Source organism: Coloeus monedula (genome assembly GCF_965178545.1).
Source record: "Coloeus monedula genome assembly, chromosome: 10".
Lineage (NCBI taxonomy): Eukaryota > Metazoa > Chordata > Aves > Passeriformes > Corvidae > Coloeus > Coloeus monedula.
Window position 1 is genome coordinate 13920456 of NC_138790.1, and position 27648 is coordinate 13948103.

Consider the following 27648-nt stretch of genomic DNA (forward strand, 5'->3'; position numbering starts at 1 on the left):
TGCAGAGGGACACACAAACCCCTGCCCCCATGGCTGGCTGCCGGGCAGGGTTTCACATGGTGTGGTTTGATAGCATCTGCACCAGGCGGAACCAGCGAGTTCCTGGGCTGGGGCTGGCAGCCCTGCGTGTCACCCCACTGCCAGGGCCTCCCGCTGCAGCACCGACCTTCGGGTGGGACTGAGCTGTGTCCCCGGGCTCATCAGTGGTGGGGCTGTGGGAGGGAGGGGGTTGGACCCGGGCCTGAGGAGAGTGCCAGAGAGATGTGTGTCCATGCTGACCACCACAGGGTGGGAGGGATGGATGGATGGATGGATGGATGGATGGATGGATGGATGGATGGATGGATGGATGGATGATCACACAGAACCAACTGCGTTGGAAAAGACCTCTGATATCGAGTCCGAAACCACATCACTAGACCATGGCACTAAGTACCATATCGTTAAACACCTCCAGAGATGGTGACTCCACCACCTCCCTGGGCAGTCCACTCCAACGTCTAATCACCCTTTTTGTGAAGAAATTCTTATGTCCAACCTAAACCTCCCGTGGTGCAGCTTCAGACCGGTGCCGGCGCGGTGGCACCGCCTGGTGGCGGGGCCTGGGCGCGGCGAGGCGGGCGCGGCGGAAGGGGCCGGGCGGCGGAAGGGGCGGTGGAAGGGGCGGTAGAAGGTGCTGATCGGCCCGCCCCTTCCGTCGGCGGTGCGGCGACGGCGGCACATGGGCAAGAAGCGGAGCGATGGGCTCGGGCGCTCCCTGCAGCGGCAGCGCGGGCTGGAGCGCCGCGGCGCCTCCTCATGGGTAAGCCGGGGGCCCAGGGAGGCGGGAGGGAGGCCGGGGCGGCCCGGACTGACGGTGGTGTCTTGTGCCGGCAGCTTCACGTCAGCGAGGTGGTCGCCGAGCGCGGCCCGGAGCTGCGGTCGGCACCCGAGCAGAGCCCGCTGGAGGAGTTCCTGGCCACGGCCGAGCTGGCCGGCACCCGCTTCGTGGCCGGTGAGGGGCTGGGATGGGCCCGGGGGTGCGGCTGGGCCGGGGGCAGATCCGGGGACTGGGGAGGGATCTCGGGGCTGGGGACCCGGGTCGGGCCGACTCCGGTTCTGGGATGAGTGTGTGGGAGCGGGGGCTGGCAGTGGGTGTGGCCGGGCGGGAACCGGGGGCAGGTGGTGAGGCCCTGAGCCAGGGCTGGGGGTCAGCAGAGACAGGATGCGGTGGCAGGGGCAGCAGGGCTGGTGACAGGTGGCTTTGGATGACTGTCTCTCCCTTCCGGCAGAGCGTCTGAATGCCCAGATCGTGTCTGCCCAGAGCTGCACGGGGCTGCTCACAGCACAGGAGGCTCAGCGCGTTCGGCAGCTGCACCAGGAGAATCAGCAATTCCTGCGCATCCCACGGAGGTGAGTTCTGTAGGGCTGGACCTGGATGCCCCTTGGCTGGGTGGGGCTCCATGGCTGATCCCTCCGTGGCTGCAAGCCTGAGGACAGCCCTCAGGCTGGCAATACCCTGCTTTTGGAGAAGCCTCTAACTAGCCTGCGTGAGCCGGCTGTAACCCACAGCACGGGTGCCTGCCTGCCATGTGAGTCCTGCCAGTGCCAGCTTCTCTGGCGTGATGGTGTGGTTTTCCTGCCCAAAGCTTAGCACTGCTGGAGCAGGTGCATCCAGGCTGCTTGGTAAGGCTTTCCAAAGCACTGTGCATGGCGAACAGAGAGATTAATCCCCCATCTTAAGGACCCTACAAACCTTAGCTCAAAAAACAGCTTTGGTGTATTTGATTTACATGCTCTCAGCTAGTGGAATTTGAAAGGATAAGAAGGTGTACTTAAAGTTGCTGAAAACAGGTGCATGCACATCTGACCCATTACCTCAGCATAGCTGAAAGTGTGGTGTTTATGTTCTTTATGTTTACTGAAGTAATGTAGCTGGACTGACAGCTATTTCTGACCGCTCACTCGAAAATATGCTTGTTACAGGCCACACTGGGATAGGACAACCAGTGCAGAGGACTTGAAGCAAGCAGAGAGAGAGAGCTTTCTCGAGTGGAGGCGACAGCTTGCCCAGTGAGTATGCTGCTTGTGGCTGGGTAAGTAGCTGGTGGCATTTAGGCATTTAGTGACACAGGAAACAGTGGGTTGTACTTATCCTTGTTGGACCAATAAAACTAACATCTATTCAGTAGCTGCCTGTACTTGTCCTGGGAGGTTGGACATCCCAGCCACAGTCCAGATGTGTCACTTTGTGGTCAGCTCTGCAAAGCTGTCTTGTGTGTGCATGTTTTTTTAAAATACTTTAGGATGGCATGTGATGTTCTCCATTTGCCTGTGAAGTAAAGGGTTACTGGATGTGTCTTTCAAGAGCAACAGTGCTGCTCTGAATAGAAGGCAGTGCTGCCAGCCTGCATATGGCAGCTTGTGCTGGTCTTGTGCTGCATCCACTGGCTTGGAGAGTTGAGTGGTATCTGCTCACACCCTGCAAACCCATGCTTGCCCTGAGTAAAGTTGTTCAAGGTGGTGATAACACCAAGTTCAAGGCCGTATAGAGGTATTCCAGGTACCATCCCCAAATTTCATTAATTTTTCCAAGTGGTACTCAATTAAGAAACAACTGCTGCCAACTGGGATAACTTTTCTCATTTGTTATTGTGGCTCTCAAATTTCACAAGCAGACTCTTGATGAATTCTTTTCTTTCCATCTTTTACCACTTCTCCATTGGCAAGCTCAGGAGCCATTTTGTCAGCACTAAAACAGTGCCACTGATACCAGTTTACCTGGGTGCTTGATCTGTTTGAAAAAACATCAGTAATAGTACCTATATACGAGTTTGGTTTGATTGCTCTCTGTGAAACTAAAGCCTTCTGGATCTAGGGAAGAACTGGTGGTGAGCTTGCAGCCTGCCATGGACTAAATGTGACTTTTTTTTTTTCTGTTTTGCCTTAGTCTTGAGGAAGAGAAAAAGTTAATTCTAACCCCATTTGAAAGAAACTTGGAATTTTGGCGTCAGCTTTGGAGAGTCATTGAAAGAAGGTAAAGTCTTTTGCCATCCACTTTTTAAAAAGTGATGTTAAATGTATTTTCATGAATTGCAGCTTTGGGACAAGTTTCAAGTGTCTGAGCACAGGAAAAATAATTAAGTTAGTAATATTTTATTATCAGTACTGCAGTGATTTTGTTTGGAAGTGATCAAAATGTGATGTGAAGAAAGGCAGCTGCTTAGTGGTGCCTGCTAGCTCTCAGCACTGTGATCTGCAGGTGGTTCACTGTGAGTCTCTGAAGATTCTTCAGAGGCTGCTGCTCTTGGCCTCCTCCAGTAACTCTGTGTGGGAGGCCTCCTTTGAGAAGTGTCTTTGAGTTCTCTTGCCAAGGTTAACCCCTTTCCCTCTTTCCCAACCACACAGCTGCAGCTGATGTTCATGGGCAGGAGGCAAGGACTAAATAATGTTGGGGAAGAAGGAAAGGCTCCTTGGGCCTTTGCCACATAGAGAAGTTGCAGCAGTGCACAGAAGACAACAGGCTGTCATATCACAGGAATAGCTTTGTTTGCTCTGCTGAGCTGTAATACAATAAGAGTGCTATCAGCTATGTTAATCTAAACTGGGGCATTTAATTTCACTAGTAATTAAGTTTGAGATCATCTCATCTCACTTTCCTAAAATTGAAAAATACTTCACCAGTGAGGTCATGGTGAGCTGGTCCTTTCATAGAAGGGGCTTTGTACTGAGGGCTGCTGGGCCTTTGGCTGGGAGAGTGCTGGTCAGGAGCATCCATTGTAGGGTATCATAATGTGCAGTGTGACTGTACTAGGTGTTTTGAGGTGACTAGAATGTGTTATTAATGCCTTTCTGCTCCTGTTGAAGTTTTTTTTATTTCATGTAGAGTGAGGATGCTGTCTCAGAAGTGAATGGAAAAGTCACTCAGTCCTTTAACCTTCCCAGATAATTTGATCTGTTATCAGCCTTTTCCATGTGTTTGCTTCAAACTAGTTCCCAGCAGTGGGATTCCGTAACTTCTCTGTATCCCATCCCAGTACCATGGTGTCAGCTTTCTCTTGTATTGATCTTTGAATGTCTGTAACTGTGCAGTCCTTCTTTGTACCCATGTGGCTTATTGAATTTTTCCCTTGGGGGGATTATTGATTTTTATTTGCTTTTAATACTTAACAGACTGCCTAGTGAGGCTTGAAATTCTTCCATTCAACCCGTAGTGTTCTGAAGCTGTCCTGACTTAACAGAAATCCCTGTCAAACAAATAGAATCAGCATGTGGTAATATGTTGGCAGTATTTTAAATTACCTGCCTGGAGAAGTTCTAGTGGAAGAGGTTGTAGTTAAATTTTCCCCATCCTTTTGACAAAAGAAGCATGGATGCCTTTGGGACCTGAAGCCATTGCATTTAATTACTGTGTAGAACTAATGAGCCCTGCTCATGTATGTGGTGGCAATTTGGTGTCTGGGTTTGGAAGGTATTTCCTAAAAGCATGTCTCAATGCCTTGCTTGCATGGGGGAGCAATATGTTTTCCTGAAATCTGAGGCTATTTTTTCATTGTTTTGTGCTTTTTGTGAGAAAAGAGAGCACTGAGAAAATTTTGAAAATGCCCAATATCAAATGCTTAAAATCTGCAGGTGATTTGTGAGAGACTTTGTACATCTTGTTCCATGCAAAAATCTTGCTGTGTAGGAAAACCACCTCTTCTTTCTCTCTATAAACACCCTGCCACAGCTGAGGATGAGAATAGATAGAAATAAAGTTGCATTATCACAGCTTTCAGTACCATTCTAAAAAATGGAGTACCACTACTGTGGTTCTTGCCTGCTGAGCATTTCTGAAGGGTAGATGGGTTGTCAAAACTGGCGTGTTTTCTTCCCCCTTGGTGGCTGTACAGTTGTACAGGAGAATGAGCCAAGGGAGGAGTAAACACTGTACTGCAGTACTGCCTTGTAGCACAAGCACGGCTCTGTTGGGCAGGTGGGCTGCTGAGATGCTCTGATGTTCAGTAAAGGTTTTAGTAGGATAATACACTTAAAGCTACTAAAATTCCAAGCAAAATCTTGAAGTGAATAATTGCTGTGCCTTATTGCTTCCTTTGAGGCCAGGTAAGAAGGAATACTTTATGGGGCTTTCCTTTACTTTGCAGTGACATTGTAGTCCAGATAGTAGATGCCAGAAACCCCCTTCTGTTTAGATGTCAAGATCTGGTAAGTAAACCACTTTCTTGAATGTTGTCTTCATTTTATTTCTTAATGTTTATATGATACATTTTTTGTTTAATGCATTCAGCCACTGTGAAGCTGTTTTGCTGTTGTGCCTAAGTGGCTATCTTATTAATTTATGCAAGTATTCTGGCATGAAATTATTTTTCTTTGCCTTTTGGTATATCACACAGTATTTAGAGGCATTTCTGCAGATGTTACATTGCAGATATTATATTATTCCTCATTACCCACTAGAAGTGTCCTCACTTAAAGGAACTGTTTTATGTAAAAGCATAGTGGAATGAAAGTGAGTAAGGATTACAAACGATCAAGAATTATAAAAGTGACAAGTTTGTAATGATAGACTATAGAACCCTGCATCAGTGAGATGTGGAATTGCTCAAATAGTTGTCTTAGGAGCTCCTGCTGCAGGGTGCTGATTAATATCTTGTCACAGCTCTAAGCAGACAAGGTGTTTGCACGTGTGGCCAGCAGCAAGCTGTATTGTGGTAGTTGCATGCTCCAGTTTGTTCTTGTAGCTGTCTGCTGAACAGCATTTCCATCAACCCAGGGATTGTAAGCTTGGCTACGCTCGTGTGCAGCAGGATGGAGTAACTTGTCTTGCTGCTCTTGCATTATCTTGGGGGGAAGAGGAGTCAAAACCAGAGTACAAACTGATCCTTCTCTTGTTTTCTTTAGGAAAGTTACGTTAAGGAGGTCAGTAATGACAAGGAGAACATGATCCTGATCAACAAAGCAGATTTGCTGACTGAGGAGCAACGTGGTGCTTGGGCACAGTTCTTTGAGAAAGAGGGTGTCAAGGTGGTGTTCTGGTCAGCTCTGGCAGAGTGTGAACGGCTGTGTGGAGAATCAAAGGTACTGTAGGTGACCAGTGCAAACTAGATCTGTGCTGGCTGCAGCTGGTAACTTGCTTTGCAGCTATTCTTGTGATATACCTGAGCACAAAAGGATTATTTTAAAGACCTGTGCAGCTATAAAACAGCATTTGAATGATCAATTCAGAGACAAAAGTGAGGGGAGTAAAATGGTGAACAAAGTGCAAAACACAGAAACAGCCCTTGTAGACCTGCTTGCAAACTCTTAACTCATTGAAAGAATTGGAAACCTTTCCAAGAGGGATACTGTGAGGGATGGGGTTATCTGTACAGGGATTTTTTTTCTTTCCCAGAGAGGGGAGGTGTTTCTTGGAGAACCTAAAGTAAATGAAAGTCATTTTTAGCCAGTGGAACAAAATGAGCTGCTACCCCAAATTACATGTTATCAATAGGTGCCACTTTCTTCTGTTATGACCATTCAGCTGTGGGATATCCCCTATCTCCTTCCAAAAATACCTACTCTGTCCAGTTGGTTTGCAGTCCTTGTATAAAATGTTTTTACAGGCTGATTTAAATGTGCGACTGAAGGTCTCACTTTAGTTCTGTTCTCTTTTTTGGGAATAAAGGTCAAAATACTGTTGTTGTGAAAAGATCTTCCTTTTTGAATGTAAACTCTTTGCAGGGAAGAAATGTAGAGTTGACTGAAAATAAAGCAGCTTAAAATTATTTTAATGAAATATTTAGACATGAAACAAAATGGGTTTGTGTTCTGAACATTTTGAAAGAGTAACATTAATTCCTTTTACTAGGAACACTTAATAAATAAAAAAAACTAGCATGGGTATGCACACATTCATTCTGGAGACGAACTTCGTAATGACTTCACAGAGAAGCTGTGAACAGTCCCTCTTGGAATACTTTTGTCATTCTCCTGAAATGGGCTAGTTGTTCTACATCCTACTTAAGATTTCTAGAAAACCCCTGTGTGATGTAAACACTGAGTTGTCAACTCTTGGGATCTGGCTGATGAAAATACAGTTGTCTGCACTGCAGCAGCTGCAGCCAGCAGCAAGGCTTGGTGTTGTCTTTGCATTTCACCTCTGGACTGCTGTCCCCACAGGAACTGGGTGCTGAAGGGGGAGCGGAGCACCCGAGTGGTTCTGAGGATGAAGGCTCCAGTCAAGATGATGACAGCACAGCACAAGGTAGCACAGAAAGAGCATCCACAGGCAGCAAAAGTATAAACCAGGTTCTGGTGAGTGATGATAACAGCAGTGATGAATATGAAGACTGTGAGGAAGATGAAGAGGAGGACTGGCAAACCTGTTCTGAAGATGAAGCTGGTGACAACATAAATGCTTTTGCTCCAGAGAGGATGGAAAACAGGACTGATGGTGCTGCAGTGCAGCATGGAGTGCAGGAGAAGAACAGGAATGTCAGAAACTTCAGCCACCTGGTACAGAGAAATGAGCTTCTGGAGATATTCAAAACTATGCATGATGGACCGAGGGTGAAGGATGGGGAAGTAAATGTTGGGCTGGTGAGTTGGACTTTGTGCTTAAATGGAACTTACTTATCTAAATTTTAATTCCATGTGCCCCCCGTGGGAAAAATTCCATCTTGTAGCCTGGTTTCCTATAAGGGTGTAAGAACTAGAAGCAGAAGCCACTGTGGGTTTTGTGCAAAGATTAATACTGAAGTTCCTGGAGCTCAGTGTGCCCCACTGTTTGCCCTGTTTTTTTAGTACATTTTATTAAAGAACTTGTGTGTCAGAGCTCTGTCAGTCTTTTGGCAGTACCCTGCCTGGTACTACTAATACTCCACTTCTTTGTCATCTAGGTGGGTTACCCTAATGTTGGCAAAAGTTCAACCATCAACACAATCCTTGGAAATAAGAAGGTGTCAGTGTCTGCTACACCAGGCCGTACAAAACACTTCCAGGTATTGCTAACAAATAACATCAATCTTTTTATCATTTCTTTTTCCCTGGTGGAAGAGAGCTTCATTATGACCTAGTTGCAACCACCTGCACTCATTGAGACCTATGCCAGCCTGAACTCTCTGGCCAGCAGAGTAGGTTGGAGAGGGGTGGTCTTGATGTGTGTAATTTGGAACTTTAATTCTTGCTTCTAAACTCGTGCTTCATTTTGAGTCACTCAGAAGAGCTGCTGTGCAATGGGAGATGTTTTCCATCTCCTCATTTTATTTACTTACCTTGTGCCTTCTTTTTCCAACACCAGTCATGAGGAGAGAAACTTTTTAAAGTGAGTGTTTGTCTGAATAGCTTACGGTCAAGGTTTCAAACCACCCTTCTTGTCTACATCATTGCTGTGAATAAATGTAGTTTTGCTGCTGTTTTCATATTGATCAAGCTTTGATTTTGAGGTAGCCAACTCCAATGCTATAGTGTGGGATCACTGTGGGATTTGTACTTTTTAATCTCCTAGCTGTTTCAGGAGGTCCAACAGAGTTTTGTGGAGTGCTTTCTTCTCTCCCATTAGACTGGAGAGCTGAAGATCTTGCTGCTCCCATCTGGACACCATATTTAGGAACTTGAAAGTGCTGCTGTCTTCCACATCTGATCTTCTTAATTCGTTGGCTGGGGCCAGCAGGGCAGGTGTCTATGTTAGGAGAATTTCTGCTTATTGTCATTTGCATCCATGTTTCATCTATGCATTTGAATTTTTATTTTTTTGTTCCTTTTTCCTCCATGGACACTGACTTGCCATAGTGAACTAATGGGTTATTTGTCATGTAGACCCTGTATGTGGAGCCTGGCCTGTGCCTTTGTGATTGCCCTGGTCTGGTGATGCCATCTTTCGTCTCTACCAAGGCAGAAATGATTTGTTCTGGAATTCTGCCTATAGATCAGATGAGGGACCATGTTCCACCTATTTCTCTAATATCCTTTGCATGGGGTTTGTGAGAGTGTTTGCAAGGGTTCGATTTGGAGTATGCCAAGTAGCATGTTCCAGCCCTGCTAGCAGTACATGTGCTCATGCTTTGAGGGAGGTGGGACATACTGGATAAAACAATCCTGCTGTGTTGGTCTTCTCCTATCTCATTTCAACTTTGTCTTGTTGTCAGACTCATGTTATTTTTCTGGTTTGCAACAAAATCCAAAATCATTGTGTGTGCTCTTGGAGTGACAAGGGCAAGATTACTTGTGTAGCTGTAAATCACCAGGTGGTTTCCTTCACTAGCTTACGTTTGCCAGCATATCCCACGGAACATTTTGGAAGCAACCTATGGAATAAATATCATAAGGCCAAGGGAAGATGAGGACCCAGATAGAAAGCCTACAGCTGAAGAGCTGCTAACAGCATATGGATGTGAGTGATGATCCTTTTAAAACCTATCACGTCCACTGTGTGCATGGTCCTGAACGTGGCCTTAGGGGAATGTTGTAAAGTTAGGCCCATCTTGGGTTTGTTGTGAATTGGACCTCTTCGATAGGACTTGCCCTCCTCTCAGGAATGGCCTTTGGTAATGGCTCATCTCCTGTGTGTGTTGCAGTGGTGCTTTGCCAGTCTCATCTGACAGATGCCGTGATGGTGTGGAGGATATTGGTGAAATGCCCTGCCAGTCTGTAATGTGGTTCTCTTACCCTGTCAGATATCTCCCACCATCTGTGTCTGAATTAGACTTTGAAGAATGCAGTGAATTCTCATTCTCTGCCTTTAAAACAAAAATAAAACCCCAGCAGTTTTCTGTTGGTAGGGAGATGTCAGCTCTTATAATTCCTTTCAGGTCAGGATGTTTCTGCAGTACCTTTACAATCACCAAAGTTCTTCCCTTTTTTTTTCCCCTGCTTTCCCCAACAGAAGCCTCTTTCTAAGGGACTGTTTTTTGAGAAAGGATACAAATGTGCAGTTAGGAAGCAGAGAAGAACATACTAACATTCTCTTGTACTTACACAGAATATACTCTGGATTTCTCTTCCAGATATGAGAGGCTTTATGACAGCTCATGGACAGCCAGACCAGCCGCGATCAGCTCGATATGTGTTAAAAGATTATGTCAGTGTAAGTGCATCCTACATCTGGGTTTTCTTCCCTTCTCAGAGGTGAATTAAAGGTTGTACTGGAGCACAATAAAGTAAATTATATTTCTCTGGATAAAATCACCAGGTATCAAAAGACTCTTTAAATATGGCTGCTTTTATGTTTTAAAAGAATAAATTAAATTTCTTAAGCTAATTTAGAAATGTGATTGCTTAAAAATATGGTGCCAGCTAAATAAATAATCATATCTCTAAAATAGCTAGCAGATATTCAGGAAATGAACCCATAATGTATAGCTGGACCAATATTTGGCACTAAGGACTGTTGCTCTGAGTGTTGTAATACTGCATGCTTCTGCAGCACCTCTCAGCAACTTATTGTTGATAATTTCTTAATAGGATCCCCCAGTGCTCCTGGGAGTTTTGCACTGTGGTGTTTGCAGCTGGACACTGCAGCTGCAAATGGCACTTTGATGTAGAGGTAGAACAGTACTTTAACTTAGAAGTCAAGCCAGTTGTTGCCTGGGAGAAGAAATAAAGTGTACTGGTCGTCTGCCATTGTGAGCCCCTAAACTTCAGGCCCTTCTTAGGTTTGGAGTTGTTTTCTTTCCTCTCCAAGTTTCTTTTGTAATAACTCTGTCCCACTGTTTTCACAGGGGAAGCTGTTATACTGCCACCCACCTCCTGGTATTGACCCAAATGATTTTCAGCACCAGCATCAAAGATGCCCTGAAAGTAGAACTGTGCAGGCCACTGGACGGGTGAAGCCTGAGAAAAATACCAAAGCAAAACAAATTGAAAATGTGGTGGACAAAACATTTTTCCATCAGGTAAATTCTGGAAGAGATTTGTTCTAGGAGTTTTTGCTGCAGCACTCATCTGTAGTTACTGGGGGAAAACCACCTTTGAGGATGGAGGTGTGCTAGGTTGAGTTAATGGTGTTTGATGCAGTGGGATCTGCACATAATTTCTACCCAAGAGCTCTCTGTTCTTTTCATTATCTTCTAAATCACTGGGAATGTCCTAGGTGACTGAAAGATTGCTAATGATGTGTGCATAGCTGATTTTTTAGAGGTCAGCAGGGTGACCCTTGTCATTATGGATCAAACGTCAATCTTGAGCAAACAGGAGGGTGACTGGGAAGAAAGACAAGGAGGAATGACACGGCAGCTGACACAGAACATGGTTTTGAACTAACAGGTCCTTCAAAATAACATTCCTTTCCTGAGCTGACATATTTAGAGGATGTGATAAGCTTTTTTAAGACAATTGATTTAGTACTACCTGGGAGTTTTGACTCAGAACCTGAAATCAGATGAGAAGAATACAAACTAATTTAAAATCCAGTCAAGAAATCCCAAAATTAAGTGGAAAATGGGAATTTTTCTTAACTTATGATTCTTGTTAGATCCCACAGGGATCTGGTTTGCCCCTACACTACTGAAAAAGTGTACTAATGACATCCATAACTGACTAGATTTGTATACCTGACAGGAATTAGAACATGTTTTTAGCCATGAAGAGGATGGGTCATAGATAGCATGTTCCATTCTGTTTGGTTAGCTGGATGTGAACACCATTTGTTTAGCATAGCTAAAGATAATAATGCATTTTGAAAACAAGCACTCAGGCTCTTTTCAAAAAAAAAAGTGAGCTATTTCAGAAAACTGTGACCTGAAAAGAATTTTTGGGATTACCAGACTGTTGCTCTGTCTGCCCAAAGCGCTGGCACGAGCTGCGAGCCCCGTCAGTGCTGCCCACGCTCCAGACTTGAGCAACCAATTTTGGTCTGTGGCTTTCCCGGGCGCCAGATTTATTTGGGAAGACAATCTGTTGTGTGCAGAGCAGAGGCTGTGAGGATCCATCCTGGTGCTGGAGCTGATGCCGGCCAGGGCGCGGTGTCGTGTCAGTGGTGGACGCTGGGGAGCCGGCACAGCTCGGCAGAACTGGAGCTGCTGGCAGGCTCTGGCTGCCTGCTGTGACCTTCCTGCAGCTCTGGAGCAGGGGCTGAGCAGGCCCTGCTGGGTTTGAGCTTGCCTGTGTCTGGTTTTACTGACAAACTGCAGTGGTTGAGTATCTTCTCCTCAGTCACTGCTGATTGTGTCTCCTTTTCCAGGAGAACGTTCGTGCCCTGATGAAAGGGGTCCGGGCTGCCATGGGGTACCGGCCTGGGAGCGGCCTGGTGCCTGTGACTGCATCCAATCCTGGCAATGTGGTAGGAAAGCCCTGGAAAAAACACGGAAACCGGAACAAGAAGGAGAAAATCCGCAGGATCACTAAGCACCTGGAGGCTTAGCTGTGGCATCAGTATCTTGCCTTTTCAGGGCAGGGACTGCACTGTCCCACAGGCCTTAATTGAGGGGGAAAGAACAGATATGCAGGCATGACTAGCTCACCTGGGAGCTCTCTGCGGTGGATTGGCCTGGCAGGGGATGAGAGTGGGCTCTGGTGGTTGGAGTTCATCCCTTCTGAGAACAAAAGAGACCTGGCTGTTCTTGTTATCTGGAAACCAGCCCAGACATTTGACTGCTGCTGAAACATCCTTTCAATGGGAGCAGATGGAGCTGTGCAGGAATGTTTTTCCTTCCATAAAGGATGTATTTTATAGCTGTTGCAATCAAAGCAAGCCTTGTAAAACTGACTAAAATCTTTAAACAGTTGAATTTCAATGAGTGATATTTGTTACATTTTGAGACACTATTGCGCTTTTTTTTTTTTTTTTTGGTCTTTAAGGCTTGTCTGTTGATTTGACAGAATGCTTTAGAGTGTTGATAAATGAGGTGAAATGATCTTTACTGCCCTCTTCCTTCTCTGCTATACCAGCCCTACTCTGTAGAATCTGTAACCACTCCCTGTTTCCCAGCTTGAGCACAGCACAGCACACCATGCAAGGAAAATGTTGCTTTTATATCCTTTACACTGAGCTGGTATCAGTTGTTTTTCTGTGTGACTTCCCACTGGTATTTTAAAACATTGGCTCCATGTGACTGGATAAAAATCTGGTGCTAATTTGTCCTTAAATATATTTGAGATTTTACTTCCTATGTGTCTGTCATGTTCTTTCTCATTGCTCTGAGTCAGAGAACTGTCTGTTAGCAGATTTTAATTGAGTAGCTGAGTATTTGATGTTAAAAAGACTTTACTTACTTGGGGTCAGATTAAAGTGAGATTTACTTTCTCAGCTGCCCTACTGTGAAAATGTTTGTGCACATGGTCAGTGCTCTTCATTCCTAGATCAGCACAGAGAGTAATGATAGGACTGAAAAGCTCACAAAGACGAGTCATGCTTTGTTTTTAGGTGGTGGAGTAACACAGGATGCTGGCCTCTTTGATACTAAAAAAGGGACTGCTGTCTTGTAATTTTGTACTTTCCAGGCCTTAAATGTGGATGGAGAGATGAAAGCAACTGCTTAGCAAAGCTACAGCAGATGTGGGGTGTGCAACCAAGCTGGTTTTGGTTTTGTGACCCTTTGTGTGTGTCCTGTACAGCCAGTTTGCACTGTGGGTGCAGAGGGTCCCCTGACAGCAGAGCTCTCACCTCGGCTCCTGCTTCCCCTGCAGTCCCTGCTCTCGAGTTCCTAATTACATCACTGGAGGGAAGATAGTTCCCTGCCATCTGTAAAGTTAAATTATAATTACACTGAATTAATATGGTCAATGATACTTTAAATCAGTGTACCGTAGCAGAAAGTAGATTGTCAGGAGAGACTATTTAATTTAGTTCTCCTGGAGAAGGTGATCTCTGCCTTTGTTTCCTGAAAAGGTTGTGAGGTTGTGCCTTAGCCAAATCATTCTGAGCTGACTTTTCTACCCTCCTTGCAGGAAAGGTGTCTGCTTTTGTCCCTTTAGGGACTTGACTGCTCAGAAACACTCCTTTGTTTTTGTCTTCTGTGAAGCTATTACCTGTCAGATTACCTGTCAAACTGAAGTTGGAGTATCTTTTATTGAAGATGTAAAACATTTTTTTGTGTTCTGTTTTTCTCCTTTCAAAGCATTTTGAATTCTTAGCCCATGTTGCATGCACCCAAGTTCTCTTCTTTTGCACTGTCTGGCCTTTCCTGTTAGCTGGGTCTCCATCAGCCTCCTTGCTGGACAGGCTGTGTCCTGATGTGGACCCTTCCAAATCCAGTGAGTGACAGAAGTCCCCAGGGCCTGAGATCTGGGACAACTGCTTGTTGCTTGCAGAAACCTTTGGCCCTGAGACCTGCCAAGCAACTTGCAGTGTTTGCATGAGTGAATGGAGGATAATGTAAATAGGACCAAGCAATTACTGTGTGCTCAGGTGTTAAATGCAAGCTGCTCCTTGCTGTGCTAAAGGACTCTTGCCTCAACAGAAGAAGGACGTAAAGACCTGTTAATATTTCATGCTGCTACTGAGCAGTGGGCAAAATAGGTAAGAGGCAAATTGATGCTTTCCTGTGGTGGTTTGGTCTGTTGCTGAACTGCATCCCTCCCTGGGCAATGCCAGCTGGGCCTTGCTGACAGCTCAGTACAGCACATGGCAGCAGCTGGCAGGCATGAGGCTATGTGGGCACTGCTCACTTGTCAGAGCCAGCACAAAGGAGGCACTGTGCTCTGCCTTGGCCACCTGTGAATGAGCTTCTGCTCCACTGCTTTCTGGAGAAGGCCAGTTTCCATTTGGGAGTGCTGTTTTCTTCAAATGTCTGGTGTGTGTAGAGGGAGTGTGCAGGCTGCAACTGGCTCCAGTCTCCTCTTTGGGATCCACATCACTTTCAGCACCCTAGTGCTCTGCCTCCCCTTTTAGGCAGCTTTGCTTTATAATACAAGGAGCTTGTTTTCCAGGCTGATGATGTTACCTCCTGCACTGATACGTGCAGCAAAAACAGAATATGGTTTGGAGCTGAACTGGCCTTCTATGGTATCTTGCATTGTGAACTACAGTTCTCCCTGCAGGTCTCTTGTGCCCAGTTCAGGGAGCCTCACACCAGCCTGCAGTCTGTCCCACAGCGCGTGGTGTCCCAGGAGCTGCACGGGTGGGTCTGTGCTGTGTGTGGCACTGGCTTCCACACCTGTGGGGCAGCAGTGGCAGCCTGTGGTGGAATCACCAGCTCTGCCCTGGAGGTCCAGAAAGCTGGAGCTCTGCTTCACACACAGGACTTAGCATTGCACGTCTGAGCTGCCATCTAGGTTATCTACTACAAAAATGTGTTTTGCAGTCTTGTATTGAGGAAGAGCAGTATTTTTTACTCTGTTCCTGAAACATCATTGGTGAGCAGTTGAGGGGAGGGGGATGCCAGGATGCAAATCCCTAAGCCAATCTCTTGTGTGTGCTGTGGCTCTTCTAACTGCAGTTGGAGGCAGGTGATGTAGGAGCCTCGCTCCCCTCAGCTTGGCAGAGTCAGCACTACACAAACAAGTCCTCTGCCCATCACCCCACTGCAGACTGTGGGGCTGTCAGCGTCAGGTGTCTGATCTTTTCCCAGCATCTCAGGTCAAGGATCAAAGGGATGATGGCTTTTGCACCAGGGACTCTGCAGCAAGGGACTGCCATGTGGGATCTTGCTGGTTTTCCGCGCTCACCGCCCAGACCAAAACCACTCCGTTGTCTCTGGAGGAGGCTGAACTCCCCTTGTCCTGCCATTAGGGGCCGGCCTTTCCCAGGCAGAGGAGCAGCCCTGTCACCCCCAGGAACAGCGTTGGGTCCTGCTCCAGTTCAGGATCCCAGTAGAGGCGTGGGTACCCGGGGACTCCCCACCCCCACCACACCCCTGCAGAGTGGCTCACGAGCTGCTCTTCCCATCCACCCTGGCAAGGACCACGACCCCCACTGATGGACTGAACCACAGGACCACAGTGGGGAGCGTGGCTCTGGCCATGGCAAGGCAGCAGCTGAGTCCAGGGCCTTCCAAACTGTTTCTACAAAAGTTAAGCAACTCTTTCCTGATTGTCCTGAGACACTGTTGCTTTAAAGTAAGAAGCAACCTTTTTTTTTTTTTCCCCCTCTTTGGTCACAGCTCTTTCCCGCCTGTGAGGAGCTTCATGCCATTGCCTGGCCCCAACAGGATCCTTTACCCCATGTCTGTGAGGAGCTGTATTGTGCTGTTCACCTTCCCTGTGTGGTGGCTCTAGTCCAGCTTTTTTTACTGAGTTTTTTCTTTCTTTGCTGCAAAAGGAAAAAAAAATATTGGGGAAAAAGGAGAAAGGCAGGGAAGAGGTCTCCAGTACACCTCAGAAAATAATCTCTCCGAACTAAATGCCTGAGGTGCCCAAGACATCTTGGGACGTGGAGAGAGGTCATGGTGAGGACAAGAGGAAAAGAAACTGCTACTGAGTCAGAGGAACTCTGGCCCAGTGTTCTTTCTTGCTGTGGCTGTGGGAAAAGAGTCTGTCCCATGGGTGGTGTCAGGGCAGGAGGACTGTGTGTGCTGGGTGGAGCAGACTTGGGTTTGCCCTTCTGGAAATGTCACCAGCCCTTTGTCACTTGGGAGTTACAGCAGTTGAGGCAAAGAAGCAGAAACATCGTCCATGAGGGAAGGTCCTGCAGTGCAGCCAGGCTTTTGGTGCCTGCCCAGAGCAAAGGGACGCTGGAAGCCTCTGCAGAGCCCCTTTGTGTTGGCCAGCATTGGTAGACCAGTGAGAGCTCATCTGGGATTTCACAGGGTTTTCAGCAAGAGTTGTCTCTGCTTGGAACTTCCCAGAACTGGCTGTGCTCAGGGCAGTGCAGGGGGATGCTCAGGAACCACTGCTGTGTGGGTCCCAGGGAAAAGGGATTCTCCTGCCCTTTACACACTCCACATCTTGCTTGGCCACCCTGTGTGCTCCTGAGCCCTCTCCTCACATTGCCTGGGCAGGGAGGGAAGTGTGTGAGAAAAATGGAAACCAGCACTATTCTGCTTTGCGCTTTGCTTGCTTTGCCATGAGGAAAGAGAGAACCAAATACTTTCTAGTTTCAAATGCAGCCAGTTTGCCTTTTTGGAAGGAGGTGGTGCAGGTCCTGTGCTGCCCAGGGAGCTGCCTGGGGCTTCCTGGCACCCTCGGGGGGCACTGCCTGCCCTCTTCACAGTGGGACTTCGAGGATGTCATGGTGCAGTGGAGCCAGCTGAGCCCTGCTGCTTAGCCTTGCTCTGTGCTGTGCCCAGACGAGCTGCAGCCCCTCCAGGATATTCAAGCACCTCAGCCAAATGATAAGCAGCAGAAGGTACTTCTTTAGGGCTCTCTAGGGGCAGGTGAGAAGCTCTGGGATGCTACCACAGGCTGCTATGCCATGCTGCGCCTGAAACACTGCCTGGTGGAGCAGGGACAGCTTCCAGCATCTTTCACCCTTGTCCTGCTGCAATGTGGTATGGGGGTCCCCCTTTCTCGCCACTGATGGCTTCCTTCCCTGGAATTGGGGCTTTGGGAGAGGTGTAGCCTCACAGCTGGATTCAAGTCCATCAGTCTCCTCTTGTGATTGTGCTGCTGTTTCCCTCTGCACTTGGACTTAGAAGCATGCCCAGTGAAATTGAAGCCAGCTGATCCACCCAGCAAGGCAGGAGAAAGGGACAGTCCCCACTGTGGCTCGCTACTGGTGGCCACCATGCTTCCTGGTCATCCCTGGCTGCTAACTTTAGCACCACAAGCCATGGACCAGTGAGATGGAAACCCATCTGGCAGGTTGAGATGTCGTTAGTGCTCTATGTAGGGGTCTGACCCATCCCTCATGGTCTGCCATGTAAGGAAGAAAGAAATGGAAGACCGTGGTGTTTAAATGCCTTGGTCAATTCTCATCAAGCTCTGCTGCCTGGCACTGCCATCCCTCTGAATGAACTGCTGAGCTGGCACCTGCCTTGGGCAGTGGAAAATGCACAGCTCATGAATGGGGTGAGGATGGGGCCTGGGGCCACCAGACCCTGCCTGGTTTGCCTGCAGCAGCAAAAGGAACCTTTGCAGAGCTCCTGCTGATAAGAAGGGCCTGCATTCATATTTCCAAGGGCCTGAGCACATTGGTGAGTGGAAAGGCTCAGAAATCCAGACGCCAGACAATGGAAAGGCTGGAAACATAAAGGAAAGGAAATTCTTCTGCTGTATTGCCTTTCCTATGGCGATAAGATAACCTCAAGTGAAACAAAAGTCTCTGCTGCAGACGCTGGGGTGGGCGCCTCGGCGGCTTTCTAAAGCGCAGGAGGATGTCCGTGTGAGCCGGGATCCCCTGAGCTGGCAGGGCTGGCTGTCACAGGGATGGGTGTGCAGCGGGCACGGTGTTCTCAGTGCTTCACAACAAGCCTTGGAGCAACAGGTAGCCTGGCCTGCTCCTGCTCCATCCCATGGGACCATCTGCGTCCTTCATTTATACACTTGCAAGAGAAATCATAGAATAGTTTGGGTTGGTGGGACCTTCAATGACCATCTAGTCCAACACCTCTGCATTGTGCAGAGACATCTTCAACTAGATCAGGTTGTTCAGAGCTCCATCTAACCCCACCTTGAATGTTTCTTGGGATGAGGCAACTACCACCTTTCTGGGCAACCTGTTCTAGTGTTTCCTCTCATTGTAAAGAATTTCTACCTTATACCTAATCTAAATTAATGCATCACCCCTTGTCATATCACAACAGGCCTTGCTAAAACATTTGTCCTCATCTTTCTGGTAGATCCCTTTCAAGTACTGAAAGGCAAGTCTAAGGTCTGCCCCAAGCTGTCTCCTCTCCAGGTTGAACAGCCACAACTTTCTCAGCCTTTCCTCATAGGAGAGGTGCTCTAGTCCTCTAAGCATCTTTATGGCCTCCTCTGGACCTGCTCCCACTGGTCCATGTCCTTCTTATGTTGGGGACCCCATAGCTGGGCGCAGTACTGGAGGTGGGGTCTCACCAGAGCAGCGCAGAGGGGCAGAATCCACTCTCTCACCTGCTGTCCACTCTGCTTTGGATGTAGCCCAGAACATGTTTGGCTTTCTGAGCTGCCAGTGCACATTGCTGGCTCGTATCCAGCCTCCCATCCACCAGCACCCCCAAGTCCTTGGCAGAGCTGTTCTCAATCTGTTTTGTACTGCTATCAGGGGTTGCCTCAACCCAGGTGCAGGACCTTGCATTTGCCTTTGTTCAACTTCAGAAAGTTCCCATGGACCCACCTCTCAGGCTTGTACAGGTCCCTGTGGATGATATCCCATCCTTCGAGGCTGTCAGTTGCATCTCAGAGCTTGGTGTCTCGCTTTAAATCTTACTTTAAACACTTTGGAAGAGCTGAGGAAAATGAGGCCACAATATTTGCTAATGATACATTTCTATTGGGTGTATGAACATCCCAAAGCTGGCAGCAGGTGTTGAAAGCATTGCTGAGTGGCTGAGGGACAGAGTGAAATATGTGTTACATGTTATGTTTCAGAGTAGGGGAGACAGGGACAGAGTGGTGTCCATGTGGTCAGGGCTGGGAGCAGGATTAGGTGCTGCCAAAGAGGAGGCTGGTCATGGGAGCAGTGCTGTGTGGGAGCTGGTTGGGAAAGTGCTGGAAGAGAATCTGATGTGTGTACAGCACTGGGCACCCCCCAGTGCCCAGAGCTAAACGGGCCATGAGAAGAGGTGCAAGGGGCACAGGTGGATGGCCTCTCAGTAAGGATAGAGGTGAGCCTCTGCAGCAGTGTCCTCCCAAAGAGGGGATGTGATGGGGTGGGTACTATTGGGACAGCAAAGGAAAGGATGAGTGCATCTGCTGTGTCTCAGAGTAAGGGGACAGGGAGGCCTGAAATGAACCTGGCTAGAGCTGAATTCAGATTACAGCCTGCAGGGTCAGAGCAGGCCCAGATTAACTGCGGAAATCATTGTAGGCTATTTTGGGCAGCAAGACTGGGATGAATGATGAGAGGAGATCAGGGAGGCAGGCCAGGGCTGGCTCTTTGGCTCAGGAAGCCTCCAGGCTGTGGCACTGGGAGCGGCAGGGTGGGCTGCAGGAGGTCACCCTGTGCTGACCTGCTCTGCTCTGGCCCTGGAGGAATGTCCCAAGGGCTGCCTTGGTGTTCCATCATTACAGCTGTGCTTCAGAAAGCAATGGGATGGGTGCTGTGCTCGGCAAGCAGTGCCTGGTCCCTTCTTGTCCCAGGGTGGGAGCGACGACGGGGCACACTGGTGGGAAGGGACATTTCAGGGATCTGGCAAAGGGAGGAGCTGTGCAGGAGGGGCACACCACACACTCCTGTGGTTTGCAACTTTCCAGCAGCTGCGCTTGCCCTCTGCCCTGAGGTGCAGCAAGGGGAGATTAGTGGCATCAGCCCTTTCAGATGTTGTATTGAGTCTACCTGGGGTTTTCCCATTTGGTTTCACTCTGACAACCCAGCTCTTAAAAGCAGAGGGCTGAGTTGTAGGTATAGGGAGACATGCAGGAATCAGCAGCAGCCTTGCTGGGATGGCTGTGACACTTGCAGCACCTGTCAATCTCTCCCTTCATCCAGCCCTGGGAAGCAGGAGCCAGCAGCAGAGCAAAAAAGGGCACAAAGCACTAAAATACCAGGCAGGTGTTGTACAGAGTTTGCTGTAACTTCTGCCTACTCCCAGTAGCCCTCACTGTCTGCTGCTCCTGAGTAATTCAGGGAGCTGCCACTGGCATCAGCACCTCTGATGGAGATCACCCCACCAGCAAGCACAGCTGTGCTTAGGGGGATGAAGCAGTTCCCAATGCATTGCACAAGCAGTGAGCTTGGCTGCAGGCATCCATCATGGCCTCAGTGCTGTTCTCACCCTCCCAGGCAGGTGAACTGAGCAGGCTAGGCAGGGGTCCCCCGTGGGACATCATTGCAGGATCATGCTGGCTGTCCCACTGGCCATCACTGTCGCCCTTGGGTCTTCTGCCCTGTAGCTCACAGCAGATGTGAGCCAAGCACCTGCTGCTCCCTGCTCTGCTAGGGAACGTAGTTTGTGGACCCATTGAAGAGGTTTTTGGTCCTCATAACCCTGCTGGGGACAGTCTCCAGGTGGCCTTGCAGCAGCAAGGAGTGGAGACATCACAGGAGTGCCTTGCTCTCCTCCCTGCATGGACACTTTGCAGGCAGAGATGGGTTCATGGGTGGCTCTTAGATTTCCTGGTGAGATGACATCAGATCTTCAGGTGATGATCCTCTTTGTCCTGGGACTGGGAACAATGTCTCCTGTTGTAACAGGTATTTCAGGGACCAAGCCATCCCTGGGGTCAGGCTGAGCATTGTCCCAGGAGCAGGACGGCCACTGGCCATGCTGGATTCCCCGCGTGGTGACAGCACTAGGCCAAGTGCCTTTGAAGTGCCCTGCTGTGCTCTCTGCTCCGCTGTTGGACAGGATCTGAGCAGCCATTGTGCAAAGCAAAACAAACCCTTCCTATCTGTCCCAGGCTCAGAGCGCAGTTCTGCTTCCAGCTGTGAGGCTGCAGAGCCAGCACAGCCCTGCCAGAGATTGCTGATAACCATCTCCCCTTGCAAGAGAGTTCAAGTCCCTGCTCCATGCAGGTGATGTCACCTTATCAGCACTTGAAGGCTCCTGATAAAGGGATCAATCTGACTTTAGCTGAATCCCCACCTGCAAACACAATGTACTGGGTGCAGCCGAGGTGAGGGTGGCTGGGGCTTGTGTGCTCTCTTGCCTTTGGGAGGGTCATGGCTGCCCAGACTCTGCAGGGCACAGCCGGGGCTGGGAACAATAGTGGCCACTGGCGACCACAGGGCAGGTGATTACTGAAAATCATGTGCTTACCCCGGCTGCTGCAGAGGCAATTTGTCAAAGTCCCATTTTCCTTTCCCTGATAAGATAGGGCTTGAGGAATACAATAATGCTTTTCCGAGATACAATCGTGGCCCTTCTACCCAGCACACACGAAGGGGAAGCTAATTTTGGTCATGCCGGGCTGGCAGTGGGTGAGAGGAGGCTTCTGTCTGTGCTGGGGCCACAGGGACAGGGCAACTCTAAGCCCCGAGGACCAGGACAGCCTGCGGACAACAGGGTCACTGCCCCTGTGGGCTGGCACACTTCCTCCTCTCTGGAGCACTCCTGGAAGATGCTACAACTGCAGAAGGAGCTGTTGCTGCTGGCTCCATGATAGGGAGCTGGTATGATGTGGCTCAGTGCTGCAGCCCTGCCAACACCTGGTAAGCCTTGTCAAACACTGGGGCAGCCATGGGCAGCAGTGCTTCCCTTGCACATGCAGCTGCACCCTCACACTCTTTCCCCCGCCCCGCCCCATGCTTTGAACATTATCCCATCCTAAAGGCAGCAGCAGGACGCCAGGCCAGAGTTCACACCCTGGCCAAGGAAAGCTGCCCATTCCCAGCTGTCTGCTCTATGGCAAGCTGGCTGAGCATGGGCAGGAAAGTGTTCTTGGATGCCTGCAGCAAGCCAGTCCCTCCACAGGCAGCTCCAGTGCCACCACAGTCTCAAGGGGAAAGGAGTAAACGGCACTATTGACAAAGGCAGACCGTACACAATTCCCAGCCTCCCTGGGAGCCAGACCCTTTAAATAACATATACAATATTTGTAGGTGCTGGCTCTGGCTTTCCTTGGGAGGATAATGAGAAGCACACCCATCTGGCAGAGCTGACATTTCCATTTTGGCATGTTGCTTGGGATGCACTTTCTGCACAGTTTGAAATCTGAGCATAATCCTATCTTTGTGAACCACATTCACTAGTCTGATAATGTGACCCCAGAAAAGGTCAATGGAAAAGTTAATATAATTTATTGGCTGACTTAAAAAAAAATCTAATCATCTCTTTTTCCTTTTTCCTGACCCCCCACCCGCACCCAGTGCCCTGCTGACATTTTCCAGTCATTCCCAAAACAATGGCCAGGGTGGGAATGCTCTGAGCGGGTGCAGCTTTAGAGGAGGCTTTTCCTGAGGGGCTGCAGATGCATCTGCCTGTTCAACTCCCCCTCCCTGAGAGGTGTGTGGGGAGTGATGTGCTCAGCCAAGGTCATCAGCCTGGCCAGGGACACGGCTGGCACCAGGTCAGGTTTGGGCAGACCTTGTGGTTTTCGTGTTTGCTGGGTATCCTCTGCTCTGTGGGGTGACTGGAGCTCACCTGCTTTGCGATGTGAGGAAACACCCCTGTTGTTGATCATCTCTGCCAGTTTTGTAGCTGTGGAGAGTAGGGCAGGAGGATCCAGCCAGATTCCTGGCAGTCAGGCAGTCTTGGATGAAGCCATCAAGGGCCCCAAGAACCGTTTCCGCGGACACGGCGCACTGGGAGGTCTCCATCAGCACGTTCTGTGCTGTGCTGCCTCTAGGGAAGGATCCAAGAAGCCCCAGTGCAGTGCACAGGAGTGAGTTTCTTTGCACGGCTGTGTGTGCGAGGGAGACGTGCTGTCACACAAGCACTCCTCTTCCTTGCACCGTCCTCTCTTTGGGTTCCCCAGCCACCAAGAGCACCCTGCCGCACACTCAGCCCGGGGTGTCGGCAGAACCCCAAGAGCTGTGGGGAGCAATCAAGCAGCCAGGTGTTTGTCAGGGCATGATCTGTCCTGGGGAGGTAGACGCACTGGCTTGTTAGGGTGGAGCTGCAAAAGTAATGACAAGCTGCAAAAGTAATTAGCCCTTTCTTATTCTAAAACCTCACGGATAGAGAAGAAAGGACCCCAGAGGGCAAGGAATGGTGGAAAGGACCCAGCGGCTTCTCTTTCGGCATTAGCTGCTACTTCCAAGTCGTGGCTTTGGAGCTGCCACACTGCAGAGTCGAAGAGAGAGCATGGGGAAAACATCTTCTGGCGAGAGCTGGGGAAGGAAAAAGCACGGAACTGCCGATTACTGTCAGGCAGCAGCATTGCGAGGTCTGTCAGGGTGCTGCCACGGCTGAGCACGCAAACCCTGGCTCCTGTCAGCAAGTAACTATCCTTCCTGGCTTCTTCACAGCACTGCTCCAGGCCTGGCTCTTGCCGAGGAAAGCCTGGAGAGATGGAGGGAGCCTGAGCAGTATGGCTTGGAAAGCAGAGGGCAAAGGAAACACAGGTAACTTCTAAAGTCGGTATTTCAGAAAAGCAAAATGAGTCTGATGTGGTCTCACTTTGTGCTTTGTAAAGCTGGTTTGTGCACGGGGCTGGCCGTAGCCTGGGGGCTCCTGGGCTGTGCAGCTCTGCCTGCAGCCCACCCTGCCTGGCACTGTGGGGTGCTGCTGCCAACCAGCAAACCCAGTGTCCCCAATGCGAGGGTACTGGGCCACCACACTGTGAATGCTCCCCTGGTTTGCTTTTCAGTGTCTTGAAGGTGAGCCGATCTTCTCTAGCCCTTGCACAAGATGTTCTTTGTCCATCAGCACATTAAGCTCCTGCCCTGTTCCAGCTGGTGCCGGGCCATGTGGGCAGGGAGCACCAGTCCTGATGGCAGCAATGCCGCCAGTCTGCAGGGCGGATGGGGAGCCACCAGGACATCAGAGGGCATTGCAGAAGCAGTGTCTCAGATCATAATAAACTCATGGACTTTGCCCATTTAGTTGAAATAACAGAGATGAAAAAGTTACTGAGGATGATTGATGGTGGGTCAAATGACCAGACAGCATAACCCGCCTCATTCTCTGAGGCGCCATGCCAGGGAGAAGAGCTGCACACAGGCTTTGGTTCCTGTCCTCTCTGAAAGCAGAGCCTTTGGAGAGCACAAAGCAGAAGAAAGGCTTCCCAGCCCCTCTGCTTTGTTGTAACAGCACTGACTGCCAGTCTGCTGAGTGCTTTCCCAGGAGGTGCTGTGACAACAAGGTTGCAGAAGTCACTTCAGCAATAACTGCTTGATCTGCGCTGGACCATGCTAATATTGTGTCCAGTTTCCAGGTACAGCAGGGGTTATGAGTTGTTCCTTAAACTGGCAGGACAGGGGCATCTTGATATGGGATCTGTGATGAAGTCCTGGAGAAGCTGTGGATGCCGAATGCCCCTGTTCCTGCCCATGTTGCAGTTCCCAGTGGCTTGGCTGTAATAGAGAGATTGCTGTTTGGCTACCTGGTGGGAGGGTGTGCAAGGTATCTCCTCATCCTGGATTTCAGAGCACTTCAGCGCTCCTTAGTGCCATCAGAGATGGCCAGGACAGTGGCCTGTGTGGACCTCCAGCCTGGCCCAGAACAGCTGCAAGATCTGCTGCTTCTCTGCTAATGATGTTGAAGGACAGAAGGTGAAATCAAGGGTTTCATGTGCTATAGAAATCAAGTCCAGGGTTTGGAGGTTTCTTTTGTTTAGTCGGTAACTTTGCTGTGATAAATATGCCTCAGAAACTGGGAACCCAAACAGCAATAGTTCAAAGACATTTTTCCAGTGCCACACATCTAAAGCTGTTCATCACAGCACAGCTTTGTTAGGCGAAGTGTAACAGGGATTGTGTCCTCGCTTCCTGCCAAGGGTATAAGAGCAAGGCACTAATTCACAGACTTGAAGAATGTGACAGTGGTATTTCAGCAGCTCTAATGCTCTGCAGCCTGTGAAGGCTGCACAGTAACTGAAAGGAAGTATCTTTGTTTTTATTCACTTGGCTTTATTCCTAATTCACTCTTTGATGCCATCAGCCTGAGATAATAAGTTTCAGAGATATGCTTGAAATTAAGGAAATGAGTCTGATTAAGTCCTTTAAATGTACTTTGAGAGAGAAATGTACAACAATAGACATATTAAAGGTCCTAGTTTCAAGCAATTCTAATATGAAATCAAAACATCAAGCTGCTAGATGGTGAGATCCATTAGTGGTGTGTGTGCATTCTTCAGCTGGAGAGGATATCACCTTCTTCAGCTAGGAAAGTTGCCAGAGAGCTTGAATCTGTCCTCTGTGCTGGGTGGGCAGTGAGCAGCAGATTAATTTCACAGTAAAATACTTGGAGCTAAATAATAAAAAGCACAGACACTTGCCCTTTGCCTGTTGTATTCTTCTGGGTAGAAGTGATGGTTTCTCAAGAGTCTCTTATTCAAGGTTTGTATGTGGGGAGTTTTTAGCTTTGTTTAGATAGCTGCTTTATTTTTCTTAGCAGTCCTGGGGAAGTTTAGCTGTAAATAGGTTACCTAGTATGGGGTTTATGCTGTCCATTGGTGAGGGTGAAACTCCTGCTGTTAACTGGAACACAGTGGAGTCAGCAGCTTTGCAGGTACCTACTGAGTCCCCTTGGCAACTTCTCCCTGTGGCTGGGACAACTGCTACCACACTTAACCCTCTGTCATAGTGTGGCAGCTTTTGCTCTGCTGTTACCATCACCAGTGATGATGTGGTACCCGGGGATTTCAGCCCAGTCTGTAGGCTGGATGTGACAAACCCTGTGCAAGCCATCAGGAAACCGGTGTCCTTGGTGGACACAATCCCTCTGTGAGCTTTTGTGTGTGTGCTGCATGGCAGCTTTAAGAAATGATATGGTGGAGGTGCGAAAACAGATAAAGGCACTCAGATCCAGCTTCTCCTTAGGTATGACATGAGCTAGGCGAAGGCTGGCAGTCCTACTGACTGAAACACTTCTGCCTTACTTTAAAAAAAGAAGGGAGAGGGAAAGGACAAGTACCAACCAAGGATGTGCCAAGTAGCTCTACAGTGATTCCATTACAGCTTTGTGGCAGCAGGGAGCTAGGAGAGGAGCTTGGAAGGTAACTTCTGTGGAGGGAATAGTCTTCAAAGGACCTGAGAAGTAATGTGGAGACAGGTGTGACCTCCTTTACTGGTTCCCATGGCAGTCGTGGGGCTAGCAAGAGGAATGGGAAAGCACAGTATTATTTATTTCATCTACTATAAAAAGTGACTTTTTAAGATCTTGTTCAAGTAAATGGAGCAATGAATTCTCCTTTGCTCTGACTGCTGCTGAAGACATGCAACTTATTAGATATGCTGCTGTTGTAATGGAAATAACTAGCCAGCCTATTTTAAACCAAGAAGAACTGGAAGTCTGGGAAATGGGGGAAAAAGGATTGAGTGGCACAAGAGAAAAGAAACTTAATCTGTGACAATCTTGGGCACTTCATACAATTTCCTCTTAAAGCAGTTTCACAAGCTCATCTGGCACAGAAGTGATAAATTGTTCAACAACTCAGGCTTGCCGAAGTAGTTTAACGAGCTTTCAAAGGAAACTTTTAAAGACTTGCGGCTTTCAACTGCATGTGAATCATCTTGAAGAGTGAAACTGTAATTGCTAACCACCGTTTAATGGGTCACCATATACCTGTCTATGCTTTCATGAGCTCTGGCACTCTAGAACTAGAGTCAGATGTTGCCATGCAGATCCCATGGCTGTGTCCGAGAGCCCAGAGGGATACCACTGCTGTTGCCAACCTACTGAACTTGAAAATCAAAGCTGGCAGAGCCTGCAGGCAACTGAGGTCAGGGAAAACACATAAAGGTAGGAGGAGGAATGTCATGTCCACACACACAGCCAAGGCATGGAGCCTTGTCCTCTCTCAGCCCCTTTTCTTATGAGGCTCTTTTTGTTTGCCTAAGGATGTATGGGGATTAGAGAGATTGGGCTATGGGGATTTAATCCCCTATATAAAACCCTTGCCAGGAAAGTCAAACAAACAGGGCCAGAGGTGTCCCACAGGAGGCTCTACAGCTGTCCTCAGGGAGGACTTGTTGGTACAGGGCTAGCAGAGGTGTGCTTGCAGCATCTGGGACCACATGTGGCCAGCTGGCTGCTGGTACGCTGTGGAGGTGGGTCCCATAACCTCCTCTGAGCTAAGGCACATATTTATACAGCCCTACCAGAAAAGGCAGGGTGGAACACGCTAATATGT

At 48.6% G+C, this 27648-nt stretch overlaps 1 protein-coding gene across 1 annotated transcript; it reads left to right on the forward strand.

Annotated features, from left to right (window-relative positions):
- The first annotated feature begins 711 nt into the window (after nucleotides 1–711).
- LSG1 (large 60S subunit nuclear export GTPase 1) lies at nucleotides 712–13045 on the forward strand. Its single transcript, XM_082288198.1, has 14 exons — nucleotides 712–802; nucleotides 877–994; nucleotides 1272–1392; nucleotides 1966–2052; nucleotides 2930–3016; nucleotides 5124–5184; nucleotides 5881–6057; nucleotides 7138–7557; nucleotides 7857–7958; nucleotides 8776–8919; nucleotides 9226–9349; nucleotides 9963–10042; nucleotides 10677–10850; nucleotides 12137–13045. Exons 1-14 carry the CDS (start codon nucleotides 722–724, stop codon nucleotides 12314–12316), a joined length of 1956 nt encoding a protein of 651 aa, XP_082144324.1. The 5' UTR covers nucleotides 712–721; the 3' UTR covers nucleotides 12317–13045.
- The last annotated feature ends 14603 nt before the right edge of the window (nucleotides 13046–27648 follow it).